The 17,500-nt window shown below is 37.1% G+C and overlaps 1 protein-coding gene across 2 annotated transcripts in view; it reads left to right on the top strand.

Annotated features, from left to right (window-relative positions):
- camta2 (calmodulin binding transcription activator 2) overlaps positions 1 to 17,076 on the top strand; it is a 49,251-nt gene extending 32,175 nt beyond the window's left edge. The window contains exons 13-23 of one of the 2 annotated variants that reach the window (XM_077218743.1): positions 3,996 to 4,180; positions 7,084 to 7,162; positions 7,662 to 7,908; positions 9,030 to 9,325; positions 10,013 to 10,179; positions 11,797 to 12,007; positions 12,847 to 12,918; positions 14,588 to 14,608; positions 15,271 to 15,464; positions 15,553 to 15,627; positions 16,815 to 17,008. In XM_077218743.1, the coding sequence (XP_077074858.1) occupies positions 3,996 to 4,180; positions 7,084 to 7,162; positions 7,662 to 7,908; positions 9,030 to 9,325; positions 10,013 to 10,179; positions 11,797 to 12,007; positions 12,847 to 12,918; positions 14,588 to 14,608; positions 15,271 to 15,464; positions 15,553 to 15,627; positions 16,815 to 16,869 (1,602 nt within the window). In that variant the 3' untranslated portion in view covers positions 16,870 to 17,008. Of the gene's footprint in view, positions 1 to 3,995; positions 4,181 to 7,083; positions 7,163 to 7,661; positions 7,909 to 9,029; positions 9,326 to 10,012; positions 10,180 to 11,796; positions 12,008 to 12,846; positions 12,919 to 14,587; positions 14,609 to 15,270; positions 15,465 to 15,552; positions 15,628 to 16,814 lie in introns of both variants that reach the window. The other variant, XM_077218744.1, reaches the window with a different exon arrangement.
- The last annotated feature ends 424 nt before the right edge of the window (positions 17,077 to 17,500 follow it).

Below are 17,500 nucleotides of genomic sequence, written 5' to 3'. Positions count from 1 at the left end.
CAAGTCAAGTCTAGTCTAATCAAGTCTAACAGGGACGTGCAGTCAGGGTAGGCAGGGTAGGCAGGGTAGGCAGTGCCTCACCAAAGGAAATGTTGACATTACATTTATTAATTCCAAGAGCTTTATTAATTCACCACATTATTAATTGCATTTATTTTATTCCAAATATTAATTTTTGTAACACAATTTTTCAGGAATACACATATAATATACTCCTTTTGCCATTGTTTGCTCCTAAAAATCATTGTTTCATGCAGAAAATTCAAGGCCATGGCCATTGAGGCAGAGGTTAGCAGTGCCTCTTTGGTCCATAGAACGTAGTTTACGTAGATTTGCGCATGCGCAGACAGTTCTCGTGCTGTCTTGAATTATCAACATTGAGGCAGAGACCGAGCGTGCTTCATGTCACGTGATCCACTCGCTCTCACTCACTCCGCGCTTCAAGCTACTTAGCATCTAGCGGCGCCTAGCGTTGGAAGCGTCCTATGAAGAAAAAGAGCTGTGGTCGCTAACGGGAAAGTCCATGCGTCCATCCCTCTGGACAAAGATGTCAATTACTTTGTTGTAAAAGTCCTCTTTGTTGGGTGTATTTCTCAATTTCACGAGTCTCTCTTTTTCAATGGAAATAAGAGCCAGGAGGAAAGTCTGTTCTGCTCCATTCACGTCAGAGGCGCCCGCGCCATTGGATGTGCAGTTGCCGCAGCACAGCCTATGAGCGAGCCATACGCTCACTGTGCTAACGTTAGCTGTGCAGCTGCAAATGCGTTTTATAGGCTTCAGTAAATCGAGGAAAAGGAGTTTCGTCTACAAATAAAAGTAAGCACCCCCTTTAAAACGTAAATTATTCATTTATTTATTATTTTTAAAACCCTTATATTGGCTTGTGTTTGTTGTCTGATGGTGGGCTAACAGTTATAGGCCTGCTGTGCGCTGACACCAAAATGTTCTCTCTTCCATACCCTGGTGCGCCGTCACCTCTGCCATATTTGTACTGTAGGTCTATCTGTGCGATTATGGTGCATTTCGTAAGGGTTAAAATGCTGTTTTGTAGTTCTCTTTTTTTAATCCTGGTGCGCCGTCGCCAGACGCTCATTGCGTGTCGGTGTGTGCGCCTTGCGCAGTTTGTAGGAGCGAATTTAAGCTGTTTTTGTACTTTAAAGCTGTACTGCTGACACAATGTTTTCTGACTGTAGCCTATTCAAATCCTGGTGCGCCGTCACCAGAGTGACCAGACCAATAGTGTGTATGTGGCTGTCTGCGGCGTTTGCGCATTTTGAAGGAATGACTAGGCCGCCTCCCTCTCTTACTGTGTCCCGCACAAAACATTTGTTTGTTGTAAGTCATAAGATAGATGTGTCCATTCATTTGATTATTAGATTTGATTGTGCATTAGCCTCACATATGACTGACTTTGCTGTATGCAAGCAGCGATGTGATGATGCCTGATATGAACTTGGGTTGCTACATTAACTGAATGAATATATGAACATATATGCCACATTGATAGGTCACAGCCTACCCATGACAAGATTTCACCGCACGTTACTGAAGTCTAATCTAGTCAAGTCAAGTCAAGTCAAGTCTAGTCTAATCAAGTCTAGTCTAGTCAAGTCTAGTGAAGTCAATTCTAGTCTAATCTAGTCAAGTCAAGTCTAGTCTAGTCTAATCAAGTCTAGTCTAGTCTAGTCTAGTCAAGTCAAGTCTAGTCTAGTCTAATCAAGTCTAGTCTAGTCTAGTCAAGTCTAGTCTAGTCAAGTCTAGTCTAGTCTAGTCTAGTCTAATCAAGTCTACTCTAGTCTAGTCAAGTCAAGTCTAGTCTAGTCTAATCAAGTCTAATCAAGTCTAGTCTAGTCTAGTCTAATCAAGTCTAGTCTAGTCTAGTCAAGTCTAGTCAAATCAAGTCTAGTCGAGTCAAGTCAAGTCTAGTCTAATCAAGTCTAATCAAGTCTAGTCTAGTCTAGTCTAATCAAGTCTAGTCTAGTCTAATCAAGTCTAATCAAGTCTAGTCTAGTCTAGTCTAATCAAGTCTAGTCTAGTCTAGTCAAGTCTAGTCAAATCAAGTCTAGTCGAGTCAAGTCAAGTCTAGTCTAGTCAAGTCAAGTCAAGTCAAGTCAAGTCTAGTCTAGTCTAGTCAAGTCTAGTCTAATCACGTCTAGTCTAGTCAAGTCTAGTCTAGTCAAGTCAAGTCTAATCAAGTCTAGTCTAATCAAGTCTAGTCAAGTCAAGTCTAGTCAAGTCAAGTCTAGTCAAGTCTAGTCTAGTCAAGTCTAGTCAAGTCAAGTCAAGTCTAGTCTAGTCAAGTCTAGTCTAATCAAGTCTAGTCAAGTCTAGTCTAGTCTAGTCTAGTCTAATCAAGTCTAATCAAGTCTAGTCTAGTCTAGTCTAATCAAGTCTAGTCTAGTCTAGTCAAGTCTAGTCAAATCAAGTCTAGTCGAGTCAAGTCAAGTCTAGTCTAGTCTAGTCTAGTCTAGTCAAGTCAAGTCTAGTCTAGTCAAGTCTAGTCTAATCACGTCTAGTCTAGTCAAGTCTAGTCTAGTCAAGTCAAGTCTAATCAAGTCTAGTCTAATCAAGTCTAGTCAAGTCAAGTCTAATCAAGTCAAGTCAAGTCTAGTCAAGTCTAGTCTAGTCTAGTCAAGTCTAGTCAAGTCTAGTCAAGTCAAGTCTAGTCTAGTCTAGTCAAGTCTAGTCTAATCAAGTCAAGTCAAGTCAAGTCTAGTCTAGTCAAGTCTAGTCTAATCACGTCTAGTCTAGTCAAGTCTAGTCAAGTCAAGTCAAGTCTAATCAAGTCTAGTTTAATCAAGTCTAATCTAGTCAAGTCAAGTCAAGTCTAATCAAGTCTAGTCTAGTCAAGTCAAGTCAAGTCTAGTCAAGTCTAGTCAAGTCTAGTCTAATCTAGTCAAGTCAAGTCAAGTCTAATCAAGTCTAGTCTAGTCAAGTCTAGTCAAGTCAAGTCAAGTCTAGTCAAGTCTAGTCTAGTCTAGTCAAGTCAAGTCAAGTCAAGTCAAGTCTAGTCAAGTCTAGTCTAGTCAAGTCTAGTCTAATCTAGTCAAGTCAAGTCAAGTCTAATCAAGTCTAGTCTAGTCAAGTCTAGTCTAATCAAGTCAAGTCTAGTCTGTCTTGTTTTCCCCCTCGGTGTAGTTTTTGTTGTCTAATATTAAAAAAGCCCATCAACTCTGCACCTGAGTCCTCGCTCCCAATATAAAAAGGCTATTGTTGTCTCTTTTGCCAAATCGGTAGGAAAACTTCAACACCCATAAAACACTGGGCATGTTGTCATCCAAGGCCACTCCCACCAGTCTGCTCTGGATACACTTACCAGAGTCACAAACTGCCTTGCTTTAGTAGGAAACACTTCTTAGCAAACTGTAAGTTATGACGGTGTTGACTTGTATTGTTCCCGGGTGCAGGGATTCAGAGTTCACATTTAGCGGGAGTGAGTTACTTTTGGTTTCTAGTGAAGGATCCAGTATGTTGTAGGCAGTGGATAATGACGGCAAAGAATCATACATATGGAGAGAATGTATAATTAAATAATTATTTATTTACAGTATGTTATTACAAATTTTATTTATATTAAATTATAAGGTATTTATGAATAAATCAAGTATTTTTTTTTTTTTTTTTTCCCCTTCCTGATTCATGTGTCAGTTTTAAAAGTGTAAGATTCAGTTTGAACCAGCTTCAGAATCACTGCTGGCTTCTCTTCTCATTCAGTGAATCAAACTGAGTGAATCAAATCTGTCTTTAATCCAGTCTGAATCAAAATGATGAGTTTTGGTACTATGAATCTCACAAACCTCCATCCCAGTGACATGAAGTTTTTCCCCTAAAGTGTCATTAGATCATTATATCAACTAGCAAACACGACTTTGTTCTTCTGGTGTCTGATATAAACCTGTGACCTCTGAGAAATTAGTTTTTACTGTTCTCAAGTTGACATATGAAGGTGTGTAAATTTGCTAATGAGGACCTGTGTGTGTGTGTGTGTGTGTCAGTCGGCTGTGTGGTTTGAGCGCAGGATCGTAGCCGTGTGTGAGCGGATGATGGCCAGCGGTCGTTGGGGACGAGACGGAGAGACGGAAACACTCACACACTCAGTCAGACACCGAGGATTGACTCTACTGCACCTCGCTGCCGCTCAGGGATACACACAGCTCATACACACACTCATACGCTGGAGGTAACACACACACACACACACTCACACTCACACACTCACACTCACACACTCCGTCAGACACCGAGGATTGACTCTACTGCACCTCGCTGCCGCTCAGGGATACACACAGCTCATACACACACTCATACGCTGGAGGTAACACACACACACACAGTCACACTCACACACTCACACACTCAGTCAGACACCGAGGATTGACTCTACTGCACCTCGCTGCCGCTCAGGGATACACACAGCTCATACACACACTCATACGCTGGAGGTAACACACACACTCTCACACTCACACACTCACACACTCAGTCAGACACCGAGGATTGACTCTACTGCACCTCGCTGCCGCTCAGGGATACACACAGCTCATACACACACTCATACGCTGGAGGTAACACACACACTCTCACACTCTCACACTCACACACTCACACACTCAGTCAGACACCGAGGATTGACTCTACTGCACCTCGCTTCCGCTCAGGGATACACACAGCTCATACACACACTCATACGCTGGAGGTAACACACACACTCACACTCACACACTCTACAGATAAAGCGTTGTGGAATTTTTCGGTTCGCGTACCTACCCAAAGTGATAAGATAGAATTTATAGACAAGACAAGTAGTTTGTTTAGGCATGGTTTGTAAGGAATTACAAACCTGCGCACATATATTCAAACGCACATAACTATAGAATCAATTCTTAATGCGCATGTGAACGCCATCAGCGTCTATCACAGGTTCACGTTTAAAGTCTGTTTAGAGAGAACGGTGTCGTCTTAGCGGCCCCTAATTTAATAACAAATGATCATTTAGACGGAAGTGAATCAATCAAAACTAACTTTAGCTGGGAAAAACTTTTTTCAAGAACCACTATAAAACCAAACCAATCTCTGTTACCTTAAATTATATGTTTATCTCTGTAAAGCTGCTTTGAAACAATCTACATTGTTAAAAGCGCTATATAAATGAGGATGACTTGGCTTGACTTGACTCCGTCAGACACCGAGGATTGACTCTACTTCACCTTGCCGCTGCTCAGGGATACACACAGCTCATACACACACTCATACGCTAGAGGTAACACACACACACTCAGTCAGACACCGAGGATTGACTCTACTGCACCTCGCCGCCGCTCAGGGATACACACAGCTCATACACACACTCATACGCTAGAGGTAACACACACACACTCAGTCAGACACCGAGGATTGACTCTACTGCACCTCGCCGCCGCTCAGGGATACACACAGCTCATACACACACTCATACGCTAGAGGTAACACACACACACTCACACTCTCACACTCACACACTCACACACTCAGTCAGACACCGAGGATTGACTCTACTGCACCTCGCCGCCGCTCAGGGATACACACAGCTCATACACACACTCATACGCTAGAGGTAACACACACACACTCACACACTCAGTCAGACACCGAGAATTGACTCTACTCAATCAAGGGTCTCATTGTTAACATTAGGTATACAGAGCCTCCGGTCAACAGTATTTCTCAATAAAGATTCAGATTATCAGCCATAATGTCTAAACCATCCGAGGTAGACTGACCACGACCTATGAGGTTGTGAAACAAAGGTTTTTGCTCCTGTAGAAGCTATCATTTTGTATGAAATCAACCTTGTTTTAAGAAAAACATGTTTTATCCGCAATCTTATGAAAAAAAACTACACTACCCACAATCCTAAGCGTAGCAGCAACGTCTGCTGATTGGTCCAACTCGCTGTTACCATAGAAACGTTTACTCTACTGCCGAACGGCAGGCTACACCCGCAGCTGTTGTTGTAGTAGTGTACCGGGTTGCTCTGCATCCGGATGTAGACAGACATACCTCAACTTTCACGCTTTCCCACTTGAGAGTTTTCATTTACCACCCGACCCACATCGCCATATGTGACTTCAGGCAGGTTGCGGAGAGATTTGTTCCAGCGGTCTCTATCGGACTCCGCCATTGTAAAAAGCTAACCAGAACAGCCGTATCCCCACTAAAAGACGAACTTCCGGTCTTCAATTTTTTCGTGACATAGGCCTATAGCTATCTTTGAGCAATATATATTTTAAAGCAGTCTTTATTAATGTAAAAATATATATAATTAGTTCACAGTACATTAACTAATGTTAACAAATACAACATTACATAAAAATGTATTAGTAAAATAGGTATGCACCGATATGAAGATTTTGGTCGATACCGATAATTCTTTCAATTTTAAAGCCGCTAAACCTAAATCCAAATTTGTGTATGATTTTTGAGAGCCTGATTACAAAAACAAAAGTCTCACCATTAAAATCCATGTCCCAAACACACAATTATGATGTTCTTATTATAATTTTATGTAGCTTATATAACAGATTTGCGCTGCACATGTTGCACTGAACTGTATTTTCCTTTTTTGAAGTGATTCCAATCATATTTCCATCAATTCATCAAAAAGAAGTGTGTATCTGAAGTGTCTCAGCTGAAGGAAATAATACATTATTTCTCGACTTTAATATATCAGCCAAATTTGCGTATCAATAACATTAAAAATGGACTTATATCGTCCGATACCGATATGATGGCGATATATCGTGCATCCCTAGTAAATGGAGAAATTAAATGAATATTAACAAATGCTGTAGAAGTATTTTTCAATGTTAGTTCATGCTAACTAATGTAGTTAACAGATGGAAGCTTATTGTAAAGTTACAAGCAGATAGATTTGCATCTTTATATATTCATGTCATCACATGGCAGGATTTCATAAACTGATAAACATGATTATAAACATGATGAAGAACTGAAATGAAACCGTGACACTCACACATTTCATCTGCAATCTTGATGTTTAAAAAGGCTTTTGTGTGTTTAATGGTGTGTGTTTGTGTGTGTCAGGAGTATCAGTGTGAACAGTTTGGATCTGGAACAGGAAGTGGATCCTCTAAACGTTGATCATTTCTCCTGCACTCCTCTGGTACGTCTCACACACTCACACTTAAATGCATATATTAATACTATAGGGCTGTCCATTTAACACGTTCATTTAATTAACAAGCAATGGGAAAATAATAATTGAACACACCCAGACATACGTATCCGTCAAAGTACCACGAGAGCAGGTGTGTGTGTGTGTGTGTGTGCAGACGGCTCCGTATGCTTTCGAATCGCTCTCATGATACTTTGATGTCATAATCTGATCGGTCTACGCCGAACACTTCAAGTCGAACACACACCTATTTACTTCATTCCTGAAGGAATCAGCCATTTGAACGAATCGAATGAGTGAATGATTCAATGACTCACTTATTTAGAAGTTTACCGCCACCTACTGGAAGATTAGTTTGTTATTTAGAGTATCATTTCATTAAAAGAATAATTATATATTTTGGATGGCTGTGCGCACGCGTGCGTGTGTGTGTGTGCGTGTGTGTGTGTGTGTGCGTGTGTGTGTGTGCGTGTGTGTGTGTGTGTAGATGTGGGCGTGTGCTCTGGGTCATCAGACCGCTGCAGTGTTGTTGTACCGCTGGAGTAGCGCTGCTCTGGGAATCCCCGACTCTCTGGGTCGTCTTCCTCTCGCTGTGGCTCATTCTCGAGGACACACACGCCTGGCGCGCTGTCTGGAGGAGTTACACACACACTCTCAGACGCAAGAACACACACCTGACACGGCCTCGCCTCCGTACCGGGCCCTGTCTCCACTGTCCAGCAGCCCCGACACAGGTGACAACACACACATGTGCTTTACATGGGCTGGGAACTGGGTCATGTTTTTATGTTCAAAAAGCACGTGTAATCAATTTCATGAAATGTTTACAATTTAATATTTGATTAACAAGTTAACAACAATAATAAGGTTATTAACATTTTTGATTACACTTTATTTTATGGTGTCACTGTTACAGTGTAATTATATATTTAAGTATTATTAATTAGTAATATTAATTAACAACATGTACTTACCATAAGGTTAGGGTTTGGTTGAGTTAGTTGCATGTAATTATGCATAATGTACTGTTATTACTATGGTAAGCACATGTAACATGTAACAAACACTAAAATAAACTGTTCTCTTTTTCTGAATTCCATTGTAATTCAAATAAACATAATTACATTTGCATTTTTATTCTTTAAAAATCATGTCTACTCAAATTCATAAAATGTTGAAAATGTTATATTTTGATACAATTCTAATAATATTAAGGCCCTATGAAATCTCTTTAATGTTTTTCCTAATTCCATGCTTTCTGTTTTATTTTTCTGAATTCGGTTTTAAATATTTAAGTATTAAAATATTTGTATTAAAATTTTAATCATTTGTTATATTTACAAAGCATGTCTAATCAAATTCTTTAAGCTTGTATTAAATATTTATATTATGTTTACTTTTTTCCAAATTCTGTTTTATTTTTAAATCTTAATTCAGTCTTAATTAAATTCAACAAAATTACAATAACATTTTTATATTTAAAATACATGTCTGATCAAATTCATAAAACGTTGGCAATTAAACATTTTATTAAAATGTAAATAATAATAATAAGGCCCTATGAAAACATTTTTACTTTTTTTTTTATAAATTCTGTGCTTTGTTTTTTTTTCTTCAGAATTTATTGATTTAATTAAATCAAACAAAATTACAATTGCTTATCACAAAAACTTATATAAAAAAGGGTTCTATTTTCTCTCCCAAATTCTGTGTTGTATGTAATTATTCTGCGTTCTGTGTTTTATGAATTAATAAAAAATGTATATAAAAAAAGATATATATATATATTCTGCAAAAAGTTTACTGTATTGATATTCCTTAAAATTTATTAAACCATTATCTCTCTCTCTCTCAGGTCTGAGCTCGTCCAGCAGTGTCCCCTCTCCCAGTGACCCCCCCTCCCCCTCCCCCAGCTCCGCCTACTCCAGTGGTTCGCTGCCAGATCCCATAGACTCCGCCTCCTCTCCCTCCTCTCCATTCTCGGCTCCGCCCCCCACCGGCTCCTCAGACTCGCTCTTCCTGATGGACTGTGAGGCCGTGAGTCCCTCGCCGCCGGCGTCCCTGACGCTTCACTCCGATCTCGCCCACGAGCTGCTCGACTACAGCGAGAACGCCGAGAACGAGGATTACCTGTCTGACGAGGTCTTACAGGTTAGTCATATATTTTGATTGGACAAAAGTATTAAAGGGTCTGTTCACCCAAATATTAGCACTTGATTTACTCACCCTCAAGTCATCCTAGGTGTATATGACTTTCTGCTTTCAGACGGATACAATCTGAGTTATATTAAAAAATGTTCTGGCTCTTCCAAGCTTTATAATGGCAGTGAATGACTGTTTCTGTTTTGAAGTTCATAAAAGTGCATCTGTCCATCATAAAAGTGCATCCATCCATCATAAAAGTGCTCCACACTGCTCTGGGGGGTTAATAAAGGCCTTCTGAAGTGAAGCGATGCGTTTGGCTATGCAAGTCTACTTACGCAAAAAGAGTAACACTTGACGATGTATGACGTAGATGTAGGAGTAGCGTAAGCTTTGATGCCTCTCGCGGTTCAAACAAACAAACCCAAGCTCCTCCCACATTTTTCTTTAAAAATTGCCGTTTTAGACTTCTAATTTGTGACCGGTTTTGTTTTGCTCTTTCCTCTGCGCTTCTGCGTTCATCATTATGTTGTGCGTCGGGTGTTACAATTGTTACTCTTTCAAAGGATGGCTTGAGGGTGAGTAAATCATGGGCTAATTTTCATTTTTCGGTGAACTGTCGCTTTAAAGTCTCCGCCACTCTCACAGTTAGTGAGACTTGTTGTCATGGTGTTTTTTGCGATGTTTCACTGTTAGGTTGACATGGCAACTCTGGCTGAGCAGATCATCGAGGCCACACCTGAGCGAATCAAACAGGAGGAGTTTAACCGGGAGGCGGAGTCTCCGCTCAGAGAGAGGCGGGACAATCCTGTCAATCACGACCCCATGCCGTGGCTCACCACATACCTCGACACCGTGGACCGGTACGTATTGTGCGTTCAAGTCCTCCTGGGAAGTTCGTATTTACGAGGTGGGAAGTCGTGTTTACGACGACTTTCAAGTCACTTTGATAAGATGGCGGAGTACTTTTCCTAATTAATTACACAAAAATACAGCAATGTTCGTAACTCTAGTTCTAGAAAATGAAGAACAAAGAAATGTGCTTTGCTTTTTTATGTTTTTAATTCATTTATGAAGCCATTGCAAACTTTATAGTTACATATTATTATTACGTTATAATGGCATCATATTCTTTGCAGGCAATTAGCTTACTGTGCCGTAAATAGAAAAGTCTAGCAATATCTCTGCTAAATATCTTAAAGTATTGAGGTATTCCACTTTAACACTGACAAGACCACAACTCTTATAGATTGAGAGAAAATCGCGAGCTCCCACTCGTATTTACGACATTGTGTTGGCGTTCATGTGCGTTCAACTCGTAAATACGATCTTTACAACATGACTTGAACGCACCAATAGACACAAAGAACATTCACCTCTACATTACCATCCAAAATGTGTTTCCAATCAATTCATTAACACTTTACTGTGAGGTTTCATTTGTTTACAATAGTAATGAACAATTACTTTGTTAATGTTAAGCTCAACATTTACTAATATACATTAGTAAGATCAAATGTTGAACTAACTTGAACAAGAACATTTTTATTCACCAACATTAACAACGGTTCATAGATGCTGTAAAAATATATTGCTTAATGTTAGTTAATGCATTAATTAATGTTAACAAATGAGACCTTATTGTAGTGTTGCCATAAATTCATACTTTTATTTATAAAGGACGCATTAAATTGATCATAAGTGTCATTTATAATGTTCTAAAAGATTTCTATTTCAAATAAACGCTGTTCTTTTGCACTTTCTATTCATCAAAGAATCCTGAAAAATTAAATGTATGACGGTTTCCACAAATATTTTAACTGGTAATAATCAGAAATGTTTCTTGAGCATCAAATCAGCCTAAAATAATAAATATAATAAATATGAATTATAATTATATAAAGACATTCTCCATAAGATGATGATTTATATAATTATAAATGACACACTTAAATTAAAATCAGCATTAATTAATCAATATATTCAACAAATATAATTACTATATTAATTATATCAATTATAGAATTAAGCATTCTGCATAAGATGATTTACATAATTACAAATGACACTTGACTTTTCAAATTAAAACCAGTATGAATTAATCAATGCAATTAATAAATCTAATTAATATATTAATTATACAAAGATTCTTAAAATGACAAATAACACACTTGACTTTTTAAATTAAAATCTGTATACATGAATCAATACAATTAATGTAAAATTATAATTATATAAAATAATTAATAAATATTAGGCTAATAAATAAATCAGAATATATACAATATCATTTTTTATGTGATTTCAGAGTGAAATGTGACCCAAACATGTTCTTGACATGTTAACGTAAAATTACCTACACTTGCCAAATTATGCTAATTTTCACTTTCTAGTTTGACTTTTGTCTATTCCTTACATTTGAATGTGTGTGTGTGTGTGTGTGTGTGTGTGTGTGTGTGTGTGTGTGTATGTGTGTGTAGGAACCTGTGCCCCACGCCCCCCTCTCTCCTCAGTGATCTGGCGCTGCAGAGGCTCCGCCCCCCGAGCAGTGTGGCGTGGGCGGAGTTTCTGAACGCCTCAGCCAATGGGAGGATGGAGAGAGACTTCGCCCTGCTGACGCTGACGGACACGGAGCAGAGAGAGCTTTACGAGGCGGCGCGCGTCATCCAGAACGCCTTCCGCAGATACAAGGTACTACTTACTTACTTATTTTATTTTAAATATAAAGCACTTTACAACGCAGGCGGCACATGACGCAGGCGCAGACCAAAGTGCTGCATAACAACACACAACACGTAAAAACAACATGCAACTTGCTAATCCTGATACTAGCCCATCCTCTCAAAAGCTAAAGACTAGAAATAATATTTAACATGAGTTTTAAATACATTTAAAGAAGTGATGTCTCTAAATTCAAGAGGCGGCAGACTATTCCAAAGCCTTGGACCCGCAACAGCAAACGTTTGGGATCATTTACGGTTTTTGAGCCACGGATTGGATCATTTTTTGGATCAGCAAAATAATACATCAAAAAATACTAGCGTACCTGATAAAGTTCACACATTATTAAAAACAGTGAACAGTCAGTAATCACAAGCAGAGATGAATTACTAAATAACAAATTTACAAAGTCTAACAGTAGTATCCATGTACAGAAATTAATAATTAAGCCTAAATGTAAAACAACACTATTTGTTCACTGTACTAATTAAATATAGTTTCATCTTTGTTAAAGCTGCATGTTGTTGTTGTTTTATGAATAATAATGCCACAGACAACAGTAGGAATATTAGGCTGCTGTCACTTCAAGACCGAATGCACGAACATCCGGTTTCTTTAAACTTTAAACGTTCACTCTATGATGGTTAAATTTAGCAGTTAATCCGCTAATCACATGCGTGCCGTACCGTGAGGCCTGATCCAACTGCGATCCGTTGCACCCCTACAAGGTACACACACACACGACAACTGACTGAGTGTGTGTGTGTGTGTGTGTGTGTAATTTAATAACGATTGTTTGTTGTGTGTAGGGGCGCAGATTAAAGGAACAGCAGGATATGGCCGCAGCTGTGATTCAGCGATGTTACCGCAAGTACAAACAGGTATAAAACACACCCACACACACCCACACACACACGTTTACTCAGCTATCTACATGGGGACATTGCACACTGCAAAAAATGCTTTTCTTACTTAGTATTTTTGTGTAGTTTCCAGTCCAAATGTCAAACATTTCTTAAATCAAGATGCATTTACTAAAGTACTAAATGACATAAGATATTAAGTCTTGTTTTCTGGGGAAATAAATAAAAATTATGGTGTAAGAAAAATAATCTTAATTCAAACACAAACAAGATTATTTTTCTCACCCCATTGGCAGATAATTTTGCTTGTTTTAAGCAAAAACTCACTTGATTAAATTTTTTTATTTATTTTTATTTACTTATGTCATTTTACTCATCTAGTAAATGCAGCTTGATATTTGGCCTGGAAACAAGACAAAAATACTAAGTAAATACTAAGTTCATAGACTTCTATTATGTTTTTATAGGCAGTTATACAGTCAAACCAAATTTTATTCAGACACCTTGCTATCCTAACTTAAATAAATTAACTATAGTGTGCACCCACTAGTAGAAACATATCAAAAATTATTATATGGTGTCTGAATAACTTTTGGTTTGACTGTAAATACTGTAACCCTAACAGGAAACTTTCTGCATTTTTACAATTTAAGGCGAGACACACCATTGTATTTTCCCCAATTTTTACAATTTTGAGATTGTGGGTAAATGCTTCCACATGTTCTTTTAGACTAGTGGAAAGAAAACATTCAAAATACACATTTAAGTGTTTATTTTATGACGCTTTATCTATTTGCGTCTGTAGATTTCAATTATAATACATATCTTTAAAGGCTGTATTTATATAAATCAGTTTTTTCCTCCACTTCAGCTGCAGTTATATACACCAAACTTTACAGTTTTATTCCTGTCTATATTCTCAATGTTTTTACTGAGGGGTTTGTTTATATATCATCGGATTCATATAATATAATAAAATAATATTTTATTTCTAAATATATGCTGAAATTTTTTTTTCAGTCTGTTGACAATATTTTATGATTTATGAAGAGATAAAAATTTATCTCCAAAATCCCCTCAGTAAAAACCTTTAACTCTAATATGTCAATAAAATCAAACAGGTACTTTGATCCTGGCATTAATCAATGTTCAGATTTATGTATGCAAATTAGCGCTATTCATTTAAATAGACAATGCATAATTTGCGTATTTAAACGTAAAAGTTCAGAAAACTTGTAATAGAAAAGTTGTTTGCAATTCTTAATGTAATCAATCAACTGTACAAGTATGCTGATATATTAGTTTAATGATTCGCCTTGCCATAAGAACCGTTTTTTTTATGAAGGTTGTTTCCGCCACAGAATAAAAATAAAACTTTTTATCTTACAACTCAGACTTTTTTCTTGCAAATTGTGAGTTTTTACCTTGCAATTCTCATAAAAAAAGTCTGAACTGTGAGATAAATTCACAATTACCTTTTTATATTTTTTTACATGGTGGAAACAAGCTTCCATAGTTTTTACAGACACACTTTATCCAGAAACACGTGAGGATGTTAAGAAACAAACCGTGACTGAGCGTTCATCATCTGAGTGTGTGTTTGTGGTAGTGTGTGTCTTCGCTAACACACTAATATTGCTGTCGTGTCTCTGATCTCTCTCGTGTTTCTCCTTATATTTCATGCTAGCTAACATGGATAGCACTGAAGGTAACCCTGAACTAAACTGCCTCACTGGTGTATTTTCACACTCCTCTGCCGTCCAGTATGTTTATGTGTGTGTTTGTGTGTATTGCACAAAACTTAACTTTAGCTGGACAATAACTTTATTCTAGAGCTGCTGTAAAGCCAAAACAATCTCTGTTACTGTAATCTCATATTATCACTGTAAAGCTGCTTTGAAACAGTCTATATTGTTAAAGTATAAATGAGGACTTAAATGCAAAAATTGCTTTTCTTGCTTGATATTTTTGTCTTGTTTCCAGTCAAAATAATCAAAAATTCTTAAATCAAGATGCAATTAGTAGATGAGTAAAATTACATAAGATATTAGTTCTTGTTTTCTGGTGAAATAAATAAAAATGAAGTGAGTTTTTGCTCAAAACAAGGGAAATTTTCTTCCAATCGGGTGAGAAAAATAATCTTGTTTCTGTTTGAATTAAAATTGAATTATTGGCGGATCATCTCACTTAATTTTGATTAATTCCCCCAGAAAACAGGACATAATATCTAATTCATATCACTCAATCTAGTAAATGCATCTTGATTTAAGAATTTTTAGATATTTGGACTGGAAACAAGACAAAAATACTAAGTGAGAAAAGCATTTTTTGCAGTGTGTGTGTGTGTAACGTGTGTTTGTCTTCCTCCAGTACGCCTTATATAAGAAGATGACGCAGGCGGCCATACTGATTCAGAGTAAGTTTCGCAGTTATTACGAGCAGAAGAAGTTCCAGCAGTCTCGGCGGGCCGCCGTCCTCATCCAACAATACTATCGCAGTTATAAAGAGTACGAGCGCGTCAAGCAGGGGCCGCGGGGGCCCGGGACCCTCAACAGCAAGATCAAGTGAGACGCACACATTACACGACACTACACATCATTACACGACTCATGAGTGATTCTGTGGCGCTCAAACTCTCCTTGTGTGTGTCAGAGGCTCGTTCCTGACCAAGAAACAGGATCAGGCCGCCAGGAAGATCATGCGTTTCCTCAGACGCTGCCGACACAGGTACACTTCCTGCTTCTGTCAACTCAAACAATCGGCCTCAAAAAGATTGAAAATAAGACAAAACAAGCAATAAAATAAGCTCAAACACGTAAAAATCAAGATGTCTTTAGTCTAAATTCACCCTCTCAACCTTTTATTTATTTGTATTTATATTATAAAATTGCACTTAAAAAACTATCCTTAATCGGTAATCCTTATCCAGTTAATCATGAATAACTTCATGGAAATTAATAAAATCACCATAGGCATTTTTATAATAAATTTCATTTTTACTAGTTAGGTCAAGCTCTAACATATTTTATTTATATTATATAAATTGTGCATTAAAAAAACAATCCTTAATTCTAATGTAGTAAATCTGGAAAAGTCATGGAAATTAATAACATCTTAAAACGGAATAGTTATTTTTTTAAATGAGTATATCCATTTTACTAGTTAGGAAAAGCTCTAAAATATTTTATTTATATTATGAAATTCTGCATTGAAAATATTTTTTTAAATCCTTCAATGAACCCACACAATGAACATGAATAAAATCGTAAAATTCCATGGGCATTTATACAATGAAAATGCATTTTACTAGTTAGGTCAATCTCTCAAAACATTTTATTTACATTTCATTTAGTCCCGTAAAAACAATTCATCGTGATTAATTGCATGATACACAAAAGGTTGTAAATATATGAGTGCTTGTGTCTGTATATATACAGTATATATATATATATATATATATATATATATACTGTATATATACAGACACAAGCACTCATATATTTACAACCTTTTGTGTATCATGCAATTAATCACGATATATATATATATATATATATATACAAATTAAACATAGTAAAAATAAAAATATATATACATACAAACTTTTTGTTAGATGCGAATCTGATTAATCCCGATTAATCGATTTGACAGCACTAATTAAATCATTTTTTTACTGCTAAGAGAAAAAAAAACATTTCTGTGGTAAAAAAAAAAGCACAGGGCAAATATTCAGGAATTCAGACCTTGAATAAATGACATTTAACATCTGAACAACATTTTTAGTGTAAATAATTCAGGACACGTCCAGATGTGTTTGAGTAAAGACATGCAAGATTTCTCAGTTTATTTTCTCTGCTATTTAGATCATGAAAAACATGAGAATGAAGTTGTTTAATGAAATTGTGTGTTTTCAGGATTAAAGAGCTGAAACAGAGTAAAGAGCTGGAGCACAGAGGACTGACCACCTGACCATACACACACACACACACACTCTTTCAGTCGTGTTTACAGTCGTTTGCTCAGATACACTCCTGCCGTCACTCGCCTCACACACTCTTGTCAAAACTACTACAGGATTTGATTGATTCAGAGAGAAAAGATGGAAAGTTTGGGCTGCATCATTAGCAGTAGAATATGGAAGCTTGTTTTCATCACGGAATAAAAAGTAATAAAAAAGTAATCGCAACTTTTTTTTTTCTCATAATACTTTTTTTCTTGCAATTACGAGTTTACTTCTCAGAATTGAAAGATATACTCGGAATTAGACACACAAAGTGAAATTGTGAGATATCAACTCAAAATTGTGAGTTATAAATTCTGGATTTTGATATATATATACGTATCTTTTATATCTCATATATATATATATATATATATATATATATATATATATATAAAACTCAGTTCTGGGGGGGGGTATTTTATTATTTATGATTATATAAAGTTGCAAGTACTTATTTTTTATTATTTATCCACGGCGGGAACAAGCTTTCATAGTGGAAGGACAGAGTTTTTCTTCGGTTGCTTCTTTCCAGTTGCAACACTAAAGTTCACGTTCAGCTTTACTGAATCTTTGGAATGTTTTTATGTATTAATGGAT

This window comes from Siphateles boraxobius, unplaced genomic scaffold, assembly GCF_051911475.1.
Source record: "Siphateles boraxobius isolate OS27281-9 unplaced genomic scaffold, OSU_SipBor_1 77, whole genome shotgun sequence".
Classification (NCBI taxonomy): domain Eukaryota; kingdom Metazoa; phylum Chordata; class Actinopteri; order Cypriniformes; family Leuciscidae; genus Siphateles; species Siphateles boraxobius.
This window is presented reverse-complemented; position numbering and strand designations above follow the sequence as displayed.